At 43.6% G+C, this 21,537-nt stretch overlaps 2 protein-coding genes across 3 annotated transcripts in view; one reads left to right on the plus strand and one right to left on the minus strand.

The window, feature by feature from the left end:
* Window positions 1-7,187, plus strand: part of SBSPON (somatomedin B and thrombospondin type 1 domain containing) — a 139,696-nt gene extending 132,509 nt beyond the window's left edge. Inside the window, exon 5 of one of the 2 annotated variants that reach the window (XM_085605432.1) lies at window positions 5,740-7,187. In XM_085605432.1, coding sequence (XP_085461558.1) covers window positions 5,740-5,857 — 118 coding nt within the window. In that variant the 3' untranslated portion in view covers window positions 5,858-7,187. The remainder of the gene's footprint in view (window positions 1-5,739) is intronic. The other variant, XM_085605431.1, reaches the window with a different exon arrangement.
* Window positions 7,188-15,783: 8,596 nt separating this feature from the next.
* The window catches only part of TERF1 (telomeric repeat binding factor 1), a 237,169-nt gene continuing 231,415 nt past the window's right edge, over window positions 15,784-21,537 (minus strand). The window contains exon 11 of the mRNA XM_085605429.1: window positions 15,784-16,008. Coding sequence (XP_085461555.1) covers window positions 15,829-16,008 — 180 coding nt within the window. The 3' untranslated portion in view covers window positions 15,784-15,828. The remainder of the gene's footprint in view (window positions 16,009-21,537) is intronic.

The raw sequence follows: 21,537 nt of genomic DNA on the forward strand, positions 1-21,537 counted from the left end.
AGATAATGTTCAAAACAGCATTTCAGTAACTAAATGAAAAAAAGGGCTCAAGATCAGTAAATTAGAAACCCATGAAGGCTTCTTAATATATTAAAGTACATTACACAAGGCACAAATATAGTTAGTCTTAATACATAAGTCATAGGACTCAGAAAACAATTGACATAAAGCATTTTTGTATTTAAAATAGATGCTGCTTTGGGCAAATACGATAAATAGACTAAGTCCAGCGTGTGCAGCAAATCAATAGAGAAATGGGCAGCATCCCTAGTAGAGATCCAAAACAATATGTCTCACCTCCAAAATCATGGTTTTTATAATACATTTTACAATTGAAAGCAATGGAAATCATTCAGTCAGCATAGGGTTAGAAAATGTATCAACAAATTGTCAAGTCACATTATAGCATTATTAAATGTCATATAATAGCACCAACCTAGCACTATCCCCTAAATGAATAATAATAAGTTGCCTCTGAACTAACGTCATCGGAAGTATCTGAACAAATCTAGTTACATACACAATGAAAATACTCATAAATGTATAGTCTCAGTGAGCTGAGTGTGGTGTCAAGGAGAAATATAAACACATACTGGATACTATGGATGCTCCTAAAAACAAGATGGAGTTCAGGCCTACTTGAGGCCTAATTTAGCCTATGCCAAGAAATCATTGTTCTGTACATTACAACCTTATTGTTTCAACTGCAAAATGTTTCATGTTAATAGGCAAATATGATTCTAATCAAAAAATAGGTATAGCACCAGCATTTAAGCCCAGCTTGGAAAACCACTTGGCGCTATTTATATCAGCAATATGTCATCTGTCATCGGGTGACGTGCCTCTCTATCTTAATGGCCACATTGGGCTGTTTCATGTCTATGCCTAAGCATATGATATCAGGTTGTCTTGTCTTTGATGCAACCGCCTTGGGAGATATCCATGGCATGGAGCTAGTTACTTTTGCAATAACTCCCACCTATTCTAGTCTTGCAAAATCGACATTGACATTTGGGTGAAAGAAAAGTAACACTCTACTGTGCCTGTGGAGGACCGTTTTAATGACATGGTCAATGTGTAACTTCACTGGCTTTGACTTGAGTCACTTTAGGCTGCAAAACAGCGCCTGGTACCCATTCAAAATATCGTATTGGTCTCTGTTGTTGATAATGTGGGTGAATGAGGTGAGCCATAGTAGTAGTGGCACAGCTGATAAGGGTTCTTGTGCTACTGTATTCAACAAAGACCTTTCTTGGTCAGGTTGCTTTTGTGTTGAACTGTGGACTTGAAGACTCTGGAAAGAAGAAGAAATGGCGCTCCGTACGCATAGAGGAAGGTGTCAGTGGGAAGTAGTGTTGGCTTCAGTTTGAGTTTGTGAAATGCCCCTTGTCCATGACTAGGTTCTCCTCCTTCAGTTTTATTCTCTGTGATCTACAGTGGATATTTTCCAATATTCTCATAAATTCTGAAAATTAGTGGGTACCAGTGTTTATATCTTCCTGCACCCCAAAAAGTCTCCGGAGACGGTTTTCTCCTGTGCTTACAAAACATTTATTTTATTGCAGTGCTTTCTACAGAATTTCCCTCTCTCCATCACAGCTCCCCTCCTTCTCCATGAGGCCGTTTCTTTAGAGAAGCCACCATTTTATCTCCAGGTGTGTGGGCCCCAACAGTTGAAGAAACTGTGGCAAGGTAGGGAGGTAAACTTCAGTAGAAGCAATTCCTTTGTGACAGCAGAGGAGGATTTAGGGGTAAGAAAAATACCACTGATACAAGTAACTATTCTGCATCCTACAATTGAATGTCCTGCCCTGTTGTGAAATAACAGCTTTTCCGATAGAAAATTTGTGTTCATATTTCACGAGGTTTACAAGCAATTGCACCAGAGTCTCACGTTTACCTGTACTATAAACATTATATCTCCTGGGATTCCGTGAGTGCAAATTTGTCTCCAAAATAGTGAATGACATATGTATGATTTTAAACTAAATTGCTGCAGACATCCGAGACTGCATATTGTTTTTTTTCCTGAGCTCTAGTTGCACTGTGATTCTAGAAATTGGTCTGAAAATAAGTTAGCCTCAGGAGGAGAAAGACACCAATTACTCGGTATCAGTGCCTAGTAGGGCCCCTGTGACCAATCTGGGTCCCTTGCGATACCATGACCAGCACAGCGGTCCATGGGGCAGGTCCGATGTGAAGCTCCAGCAGCTGCTCTGAGCATTTATGTAGCGATTACGCTCTAGGGGTCCGATTCACAAAAGTAATCTAAGACAAAATCCTAGCTTTACGACTTTCGGTATCCACAAAAGGCATTTAGGAGTAGCAAAGTTAGGATGCCTAACTTTACTACTCCTAAATGCCTTTTGTGATTACCGAAAGTCATAAAGTTAGGATTTTGTCTCATATTACTTTTGTGAATAAGACCCTTAGTGTTGGGCAGGGAATTAGTGACTCTTGAATTGGCATAGCTAACTCTATTCTACATCTCAGGGGTCTTCTTGGAGCACAGTTGGTGCCTTCAAAAAAGTATTTTATTTTTGGGCTTAATGTTGGTGTGTTTAGCAGCACACATGCAAAGAGGAAAAAAACAAGGAGAAATAAAAATATTTCTCCACCCTATGCCAGCCTCACTATTTGCATTGGTTTGTAAATATCAATTTGAATTTTGTCAGTGCGGAGTAAAATAGCAGAGCAAACCATTTGCAAAATCTTTGTCAATCGGGGTCTAATTTAGCCAACCCATCCTGACAGCCTGTTGGGGACTGCTGTTGTTGCAGCAGATAGCCCACTGAATGGTGGTCGAGTGAAAAACCCACTGCCCTCATCTTTTGTACGGCGTGGGGTGGCTGCTATTGCCTGTGGTGGGCTGGGACAGGCACAGCGTGTGGTGCTGATGCAGTTGCCTCCTCAGGAGCATTGTTGTCTTGGGCAACATCAACCATAATTCGATGGTGTGTAATAAGTGTGCGCAGCAATAGCTTTATGAGCAGGATTGCCTGGGTTGTTTAGAGTCCCTTGTGGTGGGGTTTCTCTTGCTGGCTTGAAGACTTGTGGTAAGCGAGAGCTGTAGGAGTTAATAAGCTCCAGTCAGTGAGCACCTTTCTCATTTGTCTGGTGAACTGGAGCCTCTTTCAAAATATTGTCTTTCTTTATGATTTGTTTTCCTTTCTATGTGTGCAACCTGGGATGGGCTGTTCTCTCTGCGGGCAACTAAAGATTCTCAGAGTGCTGGATTTTAAATGTTGTGGTTCTTAAATACAGCTGCTAGGGAGTGTGCGTGTGTGTGACTTTCACTCACCTAACAGCAGATGGGAAGATTGGAATTCTGCTGGCTCCGCAACAGTAGGGAAGGGTGTGTTGTGTAGTGTTTTTCCATCATGTAACTATAGTCTGGCTTGAGAGCACAGCTGAAACCAGAACATTTTGTGAAAATCACCAGGAGAGGGGCTTTTGCTCTGCCCACACTTTGGGAGCCATGAGTATGTTTTGATTGGTCAGAGGTTGTGTACTTCCACAAAAAAGTGCTTGCCTTCGACAAAGCTGTGATCATTTTGTTTATTTATCCAGCTGTTTGAGCTTTAACGTTCAGGAGCACGCACACTACATTGCAATGCTATTAAAGTATCTTAGATTACTAGATAATTTGTGTTGTTTTTCTCTAGCAGCAGTACAGATGGAAGCACCACAGTCATTAATCTACATAGATTTGTAGGTCTGGCTTTACAGTGCAACTGTGACCTGGCCTTTTAATCTACACCAATATAATTCTGCAGTTCTTTGCTTCCACACAATACATATCCATACCTATGCTATCTACCTGTATTGTTTCACATTACCATAGACATTCCTTTAAAGCCAGACCTATTGGCATTGCCAATGCTTTTTTGGGCTGTGATTAAGGGTGGGCGTAGCGCCTCTATGCATATTTCCACAGAGTTTGAAAAAAACTCAGTGGAAATACGCTACACGGCGCTAAGAGTGGCCAGGCAGAGGAGGAGGCAGCAATGCAGAAGAGGGGCCTTTTTTAAAAATAAAAAAATTTAATTTAGGAGGGTGGAGGGGCTGGCTAACTCCGTGTTTGGAATGGAGCGTGGAGTAAGCAGAAATCCGCAAACTCCTGTGGCGGAGCGGAGTTACCCGCCCGGGTTTAGGTGTGATGCTTACTGCTTGGGTGAGGTGCAGGGCTGCGATAACCACAGGTGTGAGCTGTATACCTTGCAGTCTCTTCTCAGGTTCTCTATGGTGGTGGGCAGATAGGATGTTTCAGTGGCGAGCTGCCTACCTGGGCTTGCCATGTGTAGCATGATGGTTGGGTGTATGTGCGACTACTAGAGGCCCATCTAGTCTCGCCGCCAGTGTGGTATTTCGCTACTGCAGCACAAATGATACACAGGACCCTTGACTTATTGCGACCAGGACTGTGCTCGACAGCACCAGCCCTTACATTATTAGTGTTGTGACAACACATCTGTTATCACTGTGTCTGCAACATTTGTGTCAGATGGCACATTCCAGGGCCAATGCTGAAGGTCATTACCATTAAAGTGCTGCCTTTGCATTCCCATTCCTTACCAACTAGGGGGCGTATTGCGTGTGGGGCGCATTTACCTGGTTAGCACTGGGTCCGCCTTTCAAAAGCTGCTTCCAGCACTAACCAGGAAAATGTGCTGCATCATAGTGAATGCGCTGCCTCCTTTGCAGCCACAAACTCGTTCTTCCCTGGGGGCAGAGCATTCAGGTGAAAAATGGACCGGCTGCTTTGAAGCCGCTCCGTGCACCACAGTGCAGGCGGCAAACCGCTTACACTTTGAAGGGGGATTAGAGATCCCCTTGTAAGCGGGTGCAGTGAATGACTGCATCGGCCTACAAAGGGATGTTTGGGGGGGTCCCTGGGACTCCCTTTCCCCCCTCCAGAGGGATGCCATCAGGGGGCACACTGACAGTGCACCACCTTTTAGGTGGCACACTGTTAGTTCACCTCCTGACAGCTTCCTTTCCTCTGCGCCCACATCTGTAATACGGCGCGGGCACAGAGGCAAAGGGATCCCTTCATTTACATGGGGCCACGCCCCGTGCAAATGAGGGAATGCACTCTGATGATAGTGCTGGCGCTTTATGTGTGCCAGCACTATTGGTATTACAAAAGGGGACACACAAGCGTCTGCGGCCCCTTCTGTAATACCAGAGTGCCACGGGGGCTGCACAAAGCGGGCATGAATGCCTGATGCACCCCAGGGGAACTCTGGTAATACGGCACCAGTACAGCCAGCTCGCAATTGCTCCTCTAGTAGCCAAAAATTGTGCCAATTTGAATAATCATTATTACCATCACGCCTGGTGAGTATCAGTGCCAATACCTAGAAGCCAGGGACCTTATTGCTGTTTTCCAAGTGCCAGTGTCCAACAGAGGCTATTTAATGTACGTCCTTTCCAAGTCCTCAAGTAAGGGCAAGTGTGCCCCTAGCCAGAAAAGGGTAGGCTGGACTCCGCGCGGCATACGATATATGGTCATTTGGGTAAAAGAGATTCGCCATTCTGCCAAAATGTTCTGTTTAAAACTACATAAAATGATAATATAAATATGACATAATCCTGAATTCCGGTTGTATGTGTTGCTGTGTAACCTAGGTTTAATTAGCATTAAATACAGTGAGCTTATTCCAAAAACAGAAAACAGAAGCAAGTTTGCCTTCTTCCATTTTTACAGTGAATAATTTAACTCTTGTCTCTCCCTAGCAACAGCGTCCTCCACTGGCAAGCAGTTGGCAATTCCCGGTGCCAAGGGACGTGGAGAAAGGTTCGGCGGGTGGAGCAGTGCTCCTGTCCTGTTGTGCACAGCTTCATTTTTACATGAAAGATGCAAAAGAACTTTCCAGTAACGATAAGATCTGATTAGACTTCACGGCGACGTCACAAGCTACAGGAACCAGAGGAAACCACAGATGTCTGCAGAACTTACTCAGATCGGCTGCATTATGCAGCAGCTAAATGCAAAGGCCACGTGCACGTGAACCCCGTTGTCTTAAAGTTCTTCTATTTATTATTCTCCGACATTCCAGCGAACATTGCAGGCCAGCAGAAAGCACTGGAGGAGGCTACTGCTGTTACTAATGAGGCTCCAGGGGGCGCTGGAGTCAAAGATATTGGTTACTTACAATTAAACCAGTCAACTAAATGCGAAAAAGGTGATATATGGCTTCTTAGTCGGAAGAAGAGCAGAGCGGGCTTTCCAACACGTGTTTCCATAAAATGAACTGGTATTTACACTTACTGACTCGTTTCTATGCAAAATATATGTTACGTTTCTTTCAACACTGGCTGAGTCCCAAGCAGCCTTCCCCAGGGACAGAAAGTGGCTGACACAAATAGTGTCAGGAGGCGGATCCAGGTGAGGGCAGCCTGCACCGGAGGAAGCAACACACGTGCATCAGTGGATGTGATCCAGGGAGCCCACACTAAGCCCATGAATTCCTGTCCTGACACAATCCTCTTAGGCGCATCCTGACGGCAGTGACTGACGGAGCTATCAATAGTGCAGTTGGGGCAGTGACGCAGGCGCTGGGGTCGGAGGCAGTGACGTCTCTAGGCGTGATTTTTAGGGGGACACACAAGGGGCCACAGCTAAAATTGACAGAGCCACCTACAATTGCCGATTACATAGACTGTAAGCATGAGTTATATCATTTCGATAACGACACCAGGTGTGGGTTTGATCAAAGAATGTATTCAATTATTTTATGAATCCCTGTGCATGAAACTGGCCAAAGCGTTTAGGCAATGACTTTCAAATGGACCATAGAGTTCTCTTGGTATAAATCAGTCATTTAAAGTGCTCGTGAATAGTCCTTTCACAATTTCTAAAATGACCAGAGCGCCCTCCTCACAATACATATGTGGTCAGGTGGTACCACCATCTTCTTTATATGACTTACTTTTCTCAAATAATACATTTTCATTTACATTCGCATACAATATCACCTCCTTCTGTATATGGTGAATATAAGCTAATCTATGAGCGTACATACAAGCAAAAATACTAAAACTTGAGAGATTTCAATTACCACCATTGCTATTGAATTCTTTTCCTTCGTTTTCTATTTGTGTGCACCAATTATGTCACAAACTGTTTAAACTGGCGGGATACCATGTCGGCGGAGGGAAATGTCTTTAAAATGCTATGTATGTCTCCAGTGTCTCAATGCTCAAGGTCAGGCAAAAGGGGGGAGGAGAGACACAGTTATATTGTGAATTCTTCTGTTATCAACCCATAATGACATTTATTTCCATGATTATATTGAGCGTTTAGAGTACCTTTTTAAATAACGATTTGCCATTTTTTATATTGACCAATCATATGAAATACGTAGTGTCCAACAGTAGTCAATGTCCCATAGTTCATGTAAAGTACATAAGTTCAATTTTCCTTAGATCTCCGTAGAGATTCAATGGTGGTGACATAGATATATATTGACACACACACTAACTTAAACCTTTTAAGCAGATTGCCAATAAAACTTTCCTATGGTCTGTGGAAGGTACAAGGTCTTCGGAGTGTCTCAATCACTCCTGTTCTCTTCACACCACTTCTTCTGCCGTCCCTTTGTTAGACATTTACACTTTTCTCTCTTTATATTTTTCTGAAACACTCAATCTGCATGTCTCACACCTCATCTCTTTCTTTTTCAGCACACCTTTTTACTCTCTCCTGCACATACTTCAGCTCCTTCACTTCACTAACCCCTACACTCAATGCACCCACTCAGCTGTACGCACTGCATTTTCCTTAACTTTCGCCCTGTCAATATTTTGGCAGCTCTGTACCTCCTTAACACTTTTTCATATAATCACAATTATAATTAGCACACATGACTATTGCTCTGTGCACTCTGCAGAGAGGCCAAGGATTGGCTGAGCATGTATTCTGAACCTGTGTATGACTCACTGACAGGCACTGTGAAAAATGAGCACTGTCTTCAACCTGAGCTCCTCAGCTCTCAGTCATGGCCCATTCACAGTCTTAACTTACACAGCTACATATGAGCAATTTTTTCACACTACTCACAATATATGAGAATTATGTTGAATGGAAAAAATACACAAACACACCACCTGGAAAAAGCAAATACTCTTAGGGAAGGTAAGAGTAGATAAAACATGAAATGTAAACAGGAGCAACAATGCTCTTCCCAGGCTGAGAGGACAGTGTTTCATTTGCAGGCCGCCGCCAGTAGTGAGGCGCAACTGGGGTGTGGGACACGACATTTACAAATGTAGCACTAGGCGCATCAGGCCCCAACTCGCAATACTATTAGGAATCAGGAAAACTTTATTCGATTGAAATCAAACAATCATAAAAGTATACATAAAAATAAATAATACGTACATAATTACATAAAACTATGCATGAAATACATGATCCCAAACATTTACAGAAAAAATACATTAAAATACATTAAAATGTCATCCTTTTCCTAATAGAAATCCCTTTTTTCAAATACAAATTAAGTGTGGCAACACAAAGGTGATTATCCAGGCGTTGAATCTCATAAAAAGCACGACGGCATTGGCAATGGCCTATCATCCTTAAGAGCGGCAGTAATATGATTCGCCTATCATGATTATAAAATTTGCAGAATAATATAACGTGCATAGTGCTTTGAGGGGAAATTTCATCACAGGGACAGGGAGACAGATCATGGGACCAGTCATTGATCATGGGAAAACTAACCAATCTGTGGAAAACACCAAATCTAAAACGACACAATAAAAATCTATCGTAATTACCTGGAACATATATCAAATAGGGTTGAATGTTAAAAGCAGTTAAAATTAATTCATGTTGAGAAACAGTGGGTTTTAAGACCTCCACAGCGCATCTTCTTGATTCTAGAAATGACAAACCCTCTTTTTTGAGGTCCTTCCGTGAGATTGCTGAGATAGTGAGAGGATTTACAAAATAATCCAATTTACCTATATCAGATAAAAATTTACGAACATAACTCAGCCATGGTATCCTCATATGGCCATCTAATCTTAAAACATCTAAGAGAATATCTCGATTAAGCTTAGGTTCTTCTTTAGACCATATCCTGTGCCACAGTAATATGGGTTCTAGCTTAATAAGATCTGATATGAAGGAGAGCCCCAATTCTGTGTGACAGTTAAAATTAGAGGAACTCTTAGGGACCGCAAGGATAAACCTCAGGAAAGTGTTCTCAACTACCTGGAGCTGAATAGGATCCACAAAACCCCATATCCCGCTGCCATACATAGCGCCGGATACGCATTTAGCTTTATAAATTTTAAGTAACTCTGCGGGGGGTCGGGTACCTAGTTTCCCTGAAAAGGACCTAAGGGCAGCAGTCAAGCGAATCATTGCTTGTTTTTTTGCAGCCAATGCCTCGCCCCAGGAGTCCTTTTGAGTAAATAAAATACCAAGGTAAGAGAATTGTTGTGTAAAAACCAATCGTTGACCTTCAATAAAAATAGACTTCTTTGATTTTACATTTCTACCACAGTGCATGATAAATGTTTTTGCAATATTTACTTTGAGGCCCAATTCTTTCATAAAAAGGGCAAAACTTGCAACCACGCGCTGTAGTCCCAATTGAGTACAGGACATCAGTACAGCGTCGTCCGCGTACATTAATAGCGGGATCGGACGGCCAGCGATGCGTGGGGGATCAAAATTGTTTTTGCACAAAGCTTTCTCCAAACCATTTATATACAAATTAAAAAGGAAGGGGGCCAGGACACATCCTTGTCTTACCCCGCTCCCGATAGGTATTTTGCCTGTGCATTCCCCATTTTGTCCATAGCGTACAGACGCTGAAGCTTCACTATAAAAACATTTAATAAAAGAAATAATATTGTCTTCAACCCCAATTTGTTCCAGTAATATCCACAGTTTGGAATGAATCACACAATCAAAAGCGGCTGAGAGATCAACAAATGCCACGAACAAGTTCTCCCTCCTTGCCCTGGTGTATTTCCCAGTCAACATCAGAAAGTTTAAGCCTTGTTCCACTGTTCCTAGGCCAGTACGAAAACCATATTGTAGGTCAGATAAAATTGAATTATCCTCAGCCCATAAAAGTAGGCGGTCCAGAATTATTCGTCCAGCTACTTTTGTAAAGGAATCTAAAAGGGAGATCGGTCTATAAGAGGCCGGATCATGTCGATCCCCTGTTTTGAAAATAGGGACAATTATGGACTCCACCCAAGTGGGCAAGAATTTTGACACACAACAGGCATTTAGCACCTGCACCAGAAGGGGAGCCCACAAAGGCAAATCTGCCTTAAATATATCTATGGGTACACCGTCAGGGCCAGGGGCCTTCCCACCCTTACTTGCACAGATCGCTTTTTCAACCTCGGATAGGGTGAACTGCATACTTCTCAAAGATGAATAGTTGGAAGGATTACAGGAGGAAGAAAACGTTCTATCCCCCTCATAAACTTTTGAGAAGTGATCAATCCACTCGTCCTCGGAGATTGCTATTTCAAGGGAGGGACAAGACTTTTCAGCGAATAAGGGATTCCTGATGATCTTCCAAAAACTAGCACTATCATTGCTTGTCGAGGCCTCATGCAGTGCCCCCTAAGATTCCTTCCTTATCTCCTCTTTCCTATCTTTGATAGCAAGTTTATATTGTATCCTAAGTATACGTACATCTTCTGAACACCTAGGTTTTTTATGTAATGCCTTCTTTAAGAGAGAATACGCCTTAGTGCACCTAGAATTAAACCAACCGTCCTTCGGGGCTTTGTTGTGTCTACATTGTCTTGTTAGTGAGGATCTGATCTCTTTACAAATTGACAAAAAGGATGCTAATATATTATCTGGAGTAGCATCCACAGTTAAGCATGCTAAGAAATCAGGGGCACAGTTAGTAAATACCCTTTTAAGCGTATTAGTTTGATCCACCTTGTCCCATTTAAGCGTAAAGCCATTGCAAGAACCAATGGCAAGTTTTTTCCAAAGTATGTCTTGGTCTGAACCTTTTTTTGGGGCAGACCTTTTTGGAATCAAAATGGAAATACAAAGTGGAAAATGATCGCTTAATGCGATATCAGATACGGTAAAAGTAGCAATATCACGAGCATGCCTATTTGTAATAAATGCAAAGTCAATCGTAAAGGTACAGCCTCGCCCATTATAAGTTGGGGGAAGATGAAATGGTATTGGGCAAACCTCATTTATAAAGCCCAGATCGAATTGACCGATAAGTTCATTCAATTGTTCACCCAAAATAGAGTGGTTAAAATGAGACAAAATCAAACCATCATCTCTACCAATACTACATCTATTATCTGCCATCATATTACATAAAGAGCAATTAAAATCTCCCACAAGGAGTATAAGCATGTTAAATCCAAGGATTTTTTCCTGTGAGAGAATTACTCTAGCCATTTTCTTACAGACATTAGAAACTTCCCCAGGAATGATATTATAGAAGTTAATTAAAACAATGGGGGTGGCGGAGTCCAAAATCATTGTTAAAACCTGGAAGTGGGGATCTTTAACTGGCTCCGTTATCTTGATTAAATACAGTTTATTTGATATATAAATCGTCAGACCCCCCTTGGCTCTACCATGAAGGGTATCCACAGCTGAAGTATGGAACGTTTTGAACCCATTTAGATGTACCGGGTCTTTGCTCCAGGTTTCTTGCAGACAAATAAGATCTTGTGATTTAATAAAGTCTTGCCAAAGTGGATTACCAATTTTAGATCTAATACCAGCATTGTTCCAAGAACAAATGCTACAGGGTAGAGATCCAGGTGGGGGACAAACGGTAGGAGCCATGGTGGAATCCACCGCAGAAGATATAGGTCCAATCTCATACCCTTCCACTAATCCCATTTCCAGAGCAGCTAAACATCCTACATTATCATCAGACTCTAGTAGGCATTGGACTACCTCCGATTCAAACAAAATATTATTCTTGGGGTCACACCTAGGCTCTGTGGTGGTAGTAGGGGTAGTATGAAGGGGATAAGTTTGCTGTCAGTCATTATTATCTAAGCCACTTAGAATATCAAAAAGATTAAATGTTGGTATGTTATATCTTTCTCCTTCAGGAAATCCCGGATTATAAAGTTGGGGGCCGCGGCCCCGCAACCTTTCATAACGTACAGAGGGATAAAAGAAGTCAAGGGGAACGATATTAACATAGTGAGCGGCTAAATGGCCAGTATAACATTTTTCCAAGATGTGGTTAACCAACAGAGGGGACCGGAACGAAACGATCACACAGTCCCCTCTCAGCGATTTTGTTGACGAACCAAGCCAGCAAACTCTTCTAACCATCTTAAAGTTTGAAAAGAGAGCAGTATTCGACCCAAATTTAATAGACAAATAGTGGAGGGCTTTGTTCCTCAGAGTTGACCAATGTTCAAAAGTGTCTGGGGCAAGAGGTGGGACATTTGCTAGCACCACAGTATAGGGTCGTGCCTCGGGAGGTAAGTTTAACGTAGGTAAAGCAGATGTAATATTATTTTCCTTGGTATCTGCAACAGATCTAACAGAAGATGAAACTATATTAGAAACTGGATTAGAGGGACCTTGTCCATTAGTTCCATCTGAACTAATAACACTGATACCAATAGACTCCTTCTGCTGACACCCACCGGACATCTCTGAAGTTTTCGCAGGATTGCTATGTACATCAGATATGGATAGTTGGGGTGCAACAGACTGTGAGGTGGAAAGTACATTTACCGTTGGAACTTTTAAAACCCCCACCACATGGGTTTCCATGTTATTGACCCTATCTTCGATATTTACTAGTTTAGTCAAAATGGGTGCAATCAAAATAGCCAACATGTCCTCCATTTTTTTCCAAAAGTTCTCTCCTGTAAACAGATCGCTCATGGGGTTGTTAGGAAGGGCAACTGAGGATATGTTCTTTTCCTTTTGACCTTGTTCCACATTGGTTTTAATAACAGATTTACAGGGTTTAGTAGTTCTCTTTTGTTTAGCTTTTGTTAGCTGCGGCCCTTCCTTATCACAATGTTTTAGCTTATTCCTCGCCTTCTGGCCTCTGGTTCTCATTTGCGGCATATCAATAGAAATGCTTTGCTCTGAGCCGATAGTAGAGGTTGGGCTTAAGGGTGGTTCTAAACCCAGCTGTACTGAAGGGTCATCGTGCATAGATGAAATCTCAGGCGATTCATGAATAGAGAAAATAGCCGGGGACAAGGAGAGCCTAGAATGAATAGGCAGCAAATCTTCAGTTGTCTGCTGTTGAGAAATTGCTACATTCCCTGATTCTTGTCGTGCTCTCGATAATGGAAGATCGATGAATGATGGTACTATTAGAGAGTCCTGTGACATAGTAGTGTAGATCGATGCATTAATTACAGGTAGAGAAGGGGGCAGGCCAGCAGGAAGCGAAAGACGCCTTTCAGTACTCTCAATAGCCGATGCGACCGCCCCAATTGTTTTTTGAAGCATACGATCAATAGCAGTCAAGGTTGGCAATGATGTGTTGTTTTGCCTCGTGTCGATATGGGGATGTGGGGCCTTGTGCTTCCCCATGACCGTAATCAAATATGGTGCAACAATAACAGACTTAGTTGACACCTTGTATAATATAGGACAAGAGAACGACGTCTACACGGATGACATTTACAATGCACACGATCCCGTGCATGAACAATGTAGTAATAAAAATATGAATTTGAGATAACTTGTACCAAAGAGATGGGGCCCAGCCCGGCCTCTTTCGGCCCCTGACGGCCCCGCCCTTGTCCCGGGCTTAACCCGGCGCCACCCGCGCGCGATCCCGCGTCGCGGGGTCTGCAACGATCTTTTATGCGCCTCCTGGCGCCTCCTGGCGTGAAAATCAGCGTCAGCGGGTCTCCAACCGCTAAGGCTGCTGGGGTGTGTAGTTCCCGTCTCCCCTCCGCGGCCGTGATGGCTGGTAACGCGGCGGCGGGAGACGGGCACAAACTCGGCACTGCAAGGGCGGTGAAAGGGACCAACAATCCGCAGGCAGGAACACAAAGCACTAGCAGGTAAGAGGGGAGTCCGCTCTGCCGGGTCTGCAACGATCTTTTATGCGCCTCCTGGCGCAAAAATCAGCGTCAGCGGGTCAGCGGGTCTCCAACCGCTAAGGCTGCTGGGGTGTGTAGTTCCCGTCTCCCCTCCGCGGCCGCGATGGCTGGTAACGCGGCGGCGGGAGACGGGCACAAACTCGGCACTGCAAGGGCGGTGAAAGGGACCAACAATCCACAGGCAGGAACACAAAGCACTAGCAGGTAAGAGGGGAGCCCGATCTGCAACGATCTTTTATGCGCCTCCTGGCGTGAAAATCAGCGTCAGCGGGTCTCCAACCGCTAAGGCTGCTGGGGTGTGTAGTTCCCGTCTCCCCTCCGCGGCCGCGATGGCTGGTAACGCGGCGGCGGGAGACTGGCACAAACTCGGCACTGCAAGGGCGGTGAAAGGGACCAACAATCCGCAGGCAGGAACACAAAGCACTAGCAGGTAAGAGGGGAGCCCGCTCTGCCGGGTCTGCAACGATCTTTTATGCGCCTCCTGGCGCCTCCTGGCGCGAAAATCAGCGTCAGCGGGTCTCCAACCGCTAAGGCTGCTGGGGTGTGTAGTTCCCGTCTCCCCTCCACGGCCGCGATGGCTGGTAACGCGGCGGCGGGAGACGGGCACAAACTCGGCACTGCAAGGGCGGTGAAAGGGACCAACCATCCGCAGGTAGGAACACAAAGCACTAGCAGGTAAGAGGGGAGCCCGCTCTGCCGGGTCTGCAACGATCTTTTATGCGCCTCCTGGCGCGAAAATCAGCGTCAGCGGATCTCCAACCGCTAAGGCTGCTGGGGTGTGTAGTTCCTGTCTCCCCTCCGTGGCCGCGATGGCTGGTAACGCGGCGGCGGGAGACGGGCACAAACTCGGCACTGCAAGGGCGGTGAAAGGGACCAACAATCCGCAGGCAGGAACACAAAGCACTAGCAAGTCTTTACTAAAGGCATGTCAGGGTAAGGTCAATTCTAAGCATTTTGTGCACGTCTTAGCACATTTCACTTTGCTGCAACAAAAGTAAAGCTGGCTCTAAACATCTTGAGGCCTAGTACTAATATATATATATATATATATATATATATATACACACACACACACACACACACACACACACACCTATATATACTGCTGTTTTCCATATTTAAATGTTGTATCAGTTCAATATCAATTTGCACATTAACATTGCATGTGTCTCTTTAACTATATTATTTTGTGTTTTAATAAATTCTCTCTCAAGGGCAAGCCAGAATAGGTAGGTAGGAGTGTAGAGTGGCTTTGTTAAGGGAAAGGGTTCTGCGCTCAGTCCTATCTTTTGGACTGTCTTAGGTGCTACCCGTTGGGTTAGGAAGAATGAGAACGACAAGAGGTAAGTAGACTACATTAAAAACAAATTAAATCCAAAATTAAAGATGAAAAGGTAACATTTGCTGAAATGTGTTTAATTGTTCTTTGCATTAAGGATCTTTGTATAAATTACAAGTAAAAATAGCATGACTTAAAAGACTTCATTATGAAATATTTTATTTATTTCATGCTCTTTCTTCAATACAATTACTTAATAAACCCTTCACAAATTGCAATTGTGGCAATGTATAATGTTTATAAATTAAGAAACTTCTTTAGAAACAAAATCAGCCTGGAACAGATCTATGCAAATGGGTTTCTCATGTAATTTCCCGGAAAATAAAAAAAAGATATAAAACATTTTTAGCAAGTACTTTTACCAAAAAAAGAGAAAAAAAACAATTCCAAAATACAACCTTTAATTCTAGTGAAATACATTTGTTTTAATATATTTTGCGCTTGCGGCCAGTTATGGTTTGCCTTTCCAAAGTCCGCCATCGGTCTTTTAACATTACGCCAGTCCGATTACCGAAGTTATAATGAATACGAATTTGGTGCCAGTTCCCTACTCCAAATTCTTTCACACCTTGCTTCAGTAGATCATCTTCTTGTGGCTTCCAAAACTGTAGAGGGAAAAGAAGTCAGTGTTCTTTTTGACAGTAATAGCACGACATGAAAATGGAGCTCAAAGGTAGCAAAAATAACGGTACCCACATGTGGTGCACAGTTTTTGCACGATCTAGTCAGCTATGGAACAACAAACTGAGATGAATAATCTATAATTAGGCAATCCTGTGCCTAGCATATTAAACACCCAAGATGGGTTACACTGGCTACCCTGAGGATGGGGAAGAATTCGATTTCTTAATTCATTTTGTTTGTCCATGGATAAATTACTACGTGTGAGATAGAGTAAAGCTTTAAACTATTCACATATTGACAGCCAATATCATCATGCACTTAGACAGTACTACCTTGCAAAGGATACGCACTTGTGGGGAGAGAACCCACACATTGCATTTTCCCCAGTGATCATCTTCACACTTTCAACTTCTTGAATGGTACGACTTCATTGGCAGTTAACGGTTGGCATTACAGCACAACATCTTCATCCTCCTAAGGCAGGACCTTGGGCACCCTGGGGAGCAGGATACTGGCCACAGCCTGATTTGGTACCTTGAGAAGGAACACTTTAGTGTTGAGAAGAATGTGGGGGCCTTTTCATTTTTACGAGGGAACCCAGGTTTGTAAGCAATCGCCTCTAGTCACTTAGTGGTACACAGTTAATTAGGGTCAGTATTACCACGACTGAGCACAGCACCACAATCTTCACAAGTCTCTGTCGCTGCAAGAATGCATTCCACCAAATCATCAGGAGTGAAAAGGCCCCACACCAATGACACAAGTGTACCTTTCTGCCACCTCATACATTCAATTTTATTCCCCAACAAGACAGGAATCAGATGGCTACAAAAATACTCATTTCAGGTCTCAAAATCTGCTGTAATTCAGCCCCCTCTGTTCTTCTAGATGTCAACAAAATTCAGAAACGTTTACTACTTCCATGATTAGCTCAAACCAGACTTTTAAAGATATATAATACCTTCGATTCTGTAATCCTTGTACAAACAGCAGTCTCTAATTTCTTTGCAAATCGGTGAATTGTGATGCACCTAGTCGCGGATTATAAAGAAAAGGTGACAGAACTGGACTATTAAAAGTTATTACAGCGGAGTACTGGTATCACAATGTCTGCTGCAGCAGAGGGGAAAGGTAGGCCACGTCATGGAGCATAACTGAACCAGCTGTGAAAGGCTACTAAAACTGAACGTTGCTTCCTTTCTTCTGTTCTATTTCAATAGCTTACAATGACAAGGAGAGAGAATACGTTTATTTTTTGCAACCTTTCAGCGTGTTTCTACACATTCCGAGCTATTGTAGCCTTGTTGTTAAATATTTGACTCGTATTAAAACGTTTCGAATATCTATTTACAATAAACATCAAACAGGTTTTTGATGAGTTTAATTTCACACTAGAGGTTTTCTTTTGATTCTTTAGGTTGGCTAACATGCTCGTTTTTTACATGAAAGAACTATGCACCACGTTTTTAAGTGGCTTGTAGGAAAGGTGATGGCGTGACCATGAAGTACGGGATAAAGTACCCCCTGACGTACATGCTAAGGATATTGCCTTCAACCTCATTCCTCTACATGGTTATTGAACTCCTCAGTGACTTGCAATATCCTTATACTGTACAGCAGGGGGGCGCTTAGTCCCTTATTTATTGCACAGCAACCTATCACACCTTTTTAGTTATGGTTAGGACAGACTTCCATTGAAAAGGCTTGGTTTTCTCATTTACTTTGGAGTCATTCCACAATACTGTGCAAAATAAATCCGCTTTGGGTTATTCGTGGCAAGTTTTGAGCATATCAGTCAAGTGCAGGGCCAAAAGTGACATTTCCCATTGCCATTCCCACAGGAGTTTTTGCTCCTCAATACAGGAAAAAATAGCTGAATGGAGTTATACCAAATGTGGCATAAAGGTTGAACTTCACTCAAGACCATTTGTCTGGTGTAAACCCGTTCATCAGTTGTTGAAAAATTAGTTTTTAAACATTGGCTCGGGTTGGGCTTGAAGAGGTTTCATTTTAGAGAAGTCTGGACCGTTATTTTGCATAAGTCAGCCACCCTGGGATTGTAACCTCTGGAAACCCCAAAATTAAAACAATATTCAAATTCCATTGGACAAGGGAGCTTTTCTCCTGTTGTCAATATTGGGTCTGCAAACCTGGAACGACCTGACTGGCAGATGGCAACTTCAAGAAAAATGTTGTGACCTCCATTACAGGACGTAGGGACTTGGACATTTTGAATGAATATAATTCAAACCACAATATAAGAGGGGGCTTTTTCCTCCTGTTTCCAATGTCAGGTCCTAAACCTGGAATGATTTGACTGGCTGGCCACAACTTCAAGAAAAATGTTGTGGCTGCCATTGCAGGATGTGGGGGCTTGGAAATGTCAAAAGGGCACATAGGAAGCAGAGATTTTGCAACAGTGTTCGATGTTGAATTCACGACTGACCTCAGTGCACATTCACCCTTGAGATTAAAGTACCCAAGTGCACTCTCCCTCTCCTTTTCCCGGATTAGCAGACTCCAGGGTACTCGCCATGATGCACAATGCCCCCTCACCATCTCCCCTTCAAGATCTGTGAATCCTGGCTGGGGTCTGCGAATCGACAGCAAGACTTATGGGCCCATGTTGGTCTCTTTGTGCAGTCTGCAGATCTAAAACCGGGTCTTTTAACCACAGTTGATGCGCAGGTTATTGCTACAAAGAATAAAACCCTACAAACCACTGAAATTCACCTTTTAAAGTTAGGGAAACTAATAACTCATGCCTCACCATGCACGTGGAGGCCGGCCTACAGTATGACATGTGACAGCTGGTGACCTCCTCAATGATCTTGCCCAAGAATGGGAGATTAAACAACACAGTAATTTGAAAAGTGTTTGAGATCCAGGTTGAGCTTCTTCAGGAGATGGATGATCTATCTGTCATGCCCGAGGGAAGGCTGGAAACAACTTTTGGTTTAGGGACACAGGGCTAATATCAACCTGGAAGAAATGGCCATGTGATATGTGGTTGGTCGCCATCTTGGTTTCATCCTTCTTTTACCATTTTCTTTGGCATGTCAAAGGACATGCCTTACCGTGGCTCCTTGTCCTTATCTATTGTGGGTTTTATAGATTGTAGTAGTTGATTCCCTCCAACCATCATAGCAGATGGAGGGGGTACAAAGGACTGGAGGGGTTACTGATGAATGAGAATTTTGCATAGAAGTTATTCATTAACTGTTAAGAATGTCATCTGGAAAGAGTTTGGGACTAAACCTCTATACATCCTGGATGCCTAGACTCATGCCTCAAAGGGTAACCTGGAAAGTAGTACATAATGCAGTAGCATACAGTAGGTGTGCTGTAGGAAAACATTGCCCTATTCCCCTTCATCAGCATAATTCTTCTTTTGCCCTAGAGATTTATCTGCCTGTCTGAAGCCTCTGTGAAGTAAAGAGTATTTTCACCTTTTCTAGACTTCATTCTCTTCCTCCAGCATCTGCAATGGAGGAATCTCCTAGGCTTACAAACAAGGGCACACACAGTCACTGGCCGATTGTCGACTGAACTCTATTTTGGATCAGACCTTAAGAAAAAAACATTTTGGCTTGGAGTCCTGTATTCTCAGGGAGGAGACACCTATTGCACGTTGCTGATCCTGTAGCAAGCAGAACATTTGTGTGTGGCCCTGGTCAGGAATCAATGGGAGAATTAGATTAGAGGCTGATCTGTGGTGTAAAGTTTTGAAAAAGGAAGACTTGGACTAGCAATGAGATTTAACAGCGCCTTGAGTGAGTTTAGTTTCTCCCCTAGGCAGTGGCGAAGGTATTAATGTCATTGACACAGGAGGCCACTGAAGGAGGTTTTTCAAGTCAAAATACAGGATGTGCAAACCTACTTAAAAATCATTTTGTACACTTAGAAACACAATCGATGATTCACACCTCATTTGGAATTTTATCAAGTAGCAAAAGGGTGGGAGTGGATATTGACTTAAAATGGTGAGCTTGGGAGATGAGGTGAAGAAAGCACCTCAATTCAAGAATTACATGAGTTTAGTTTTTTATGGTGAACCACTGCTAACAAATAGTTTAACGCTTACTCTCTTGGAACTTATTTTTTTGCGCATTGCATGGTTTTTTGGAATGTTTTTGCTTTTGTCATATAGCGCTGCATGAGTGTGTGTTTTGGCATATGTTGCTGCTTGTATGAAAGTATGAAGGTGATCATCTTGGCTATGATGTTGATTAAGTGGACTTGGAAAGGCAAGTATGTTGGCGTAGAATAGTCGGTTGTTTATCCTGGCACATGATGATGGGCGTGAATCTGCTTCCCATCCTGTATCTCCAACCATCTTCATCCTGTGTGACCCCATGCACGCTGCAGTTCATGTGCCATTTACCTGCCCTGCAGCATGTCTTCCCCCCCAAATGTGAATAAGCCTGTTGCTGCCCTACTTCAGCTCTACAGTTCCTTCATGTGCCTTGCCCCCCTGCAGCCCTTCTATGTGCCCCCGACTATCTGCGTGCCGCTGCATTCTCTGTGTACTACCCTGCAGCCCCACCGTGTTCCCCCCCACATCCCCAGCAGCCCTCTCTGTGCCCCCGTACTCTCTGCAAGCTTAGCGTGCCACAATAGTGCTTGCTCCTTAGAACCCTTCTTCATGAAATAGCCCCACTGTGTTTGCTGGTTTTCCTGTATAACCAATCTTAGTGGCAATACGGACTGCACCCCTGTGTGTCATTAACTACCTTTGTTGTGTCCCCCACCTCTGAAGCCCCTTGGTGCATAAAGTCCCCAGTGCAGTCTACCTACCGCCTTGCCCAATCCTTATTTGCCCTCTGTGGGCTCCTCCACCTGTCTGCAGCCCCTGCCGACCCTTTATGTTCAACCCTGGCCTTGCTCTTTCAGCCCCTCTACATGCCGCTCCCCCTATGCAGCCCTCTCAGTGGGCCTAACCTCTATTTGCTTTTGGTCCCTGCAGCCCTTCCTCTGTGTCCCTCTGCCCCATTCAGCCCAATGTTCCGTCCTGCAACTGCAGCTTGTGTGCCCTTTTGTCCACGCTAAAGACTCTGGGTGCCCAACCTGCCATGCATCATCTCTTTGTGCCTTCTCTCCGTGGCCCCTTCCTTACATGTGCTCCTGTACTTCTCATAGCTCAGTATCCCACCCTGCTCGACATCTAAGTGCCCCATTCCCCATACAAGATGACCTGTGTGCCATTCTTCCTTGATGATGCAACCCTCTATATGCCACCACGCACCTCGTGCAGCTGCTCGGTGTGCTCCCTGCCCCATCTGGGATGCCCTGCTCCTTCAACCTCTTTGTGAACCCTATTTACCTGCAGCTCCTATAGATGCCACTCTGCCCTGCCCCATGCTGCTACTATGTATGCCTTTCCGACTGTGAGATTGACAAAAAGCAGGTCTGACTTGAACTAAAAATTAAAAAACATGACCCTATGGCTCAATCCGATAGTTCTTTCATGTCCCTAAAATCGGCGAACCGCTCCCGATTTTGGCTTTTAG

The sequence above is a fragment of the Triturus cristatus genome, chromosome 5_1, assembly GCF_964204655.1.
Source record: "Triturus cristatus chromosome 5_1, aTriCri1.1, whole genome shotgun sequence".
Lineage (NCBI taxonomy): Eukaryota > Metazoa > Chordata > Amphibia > Caudata > Salamandridae > Triturus > Triturus cristatus.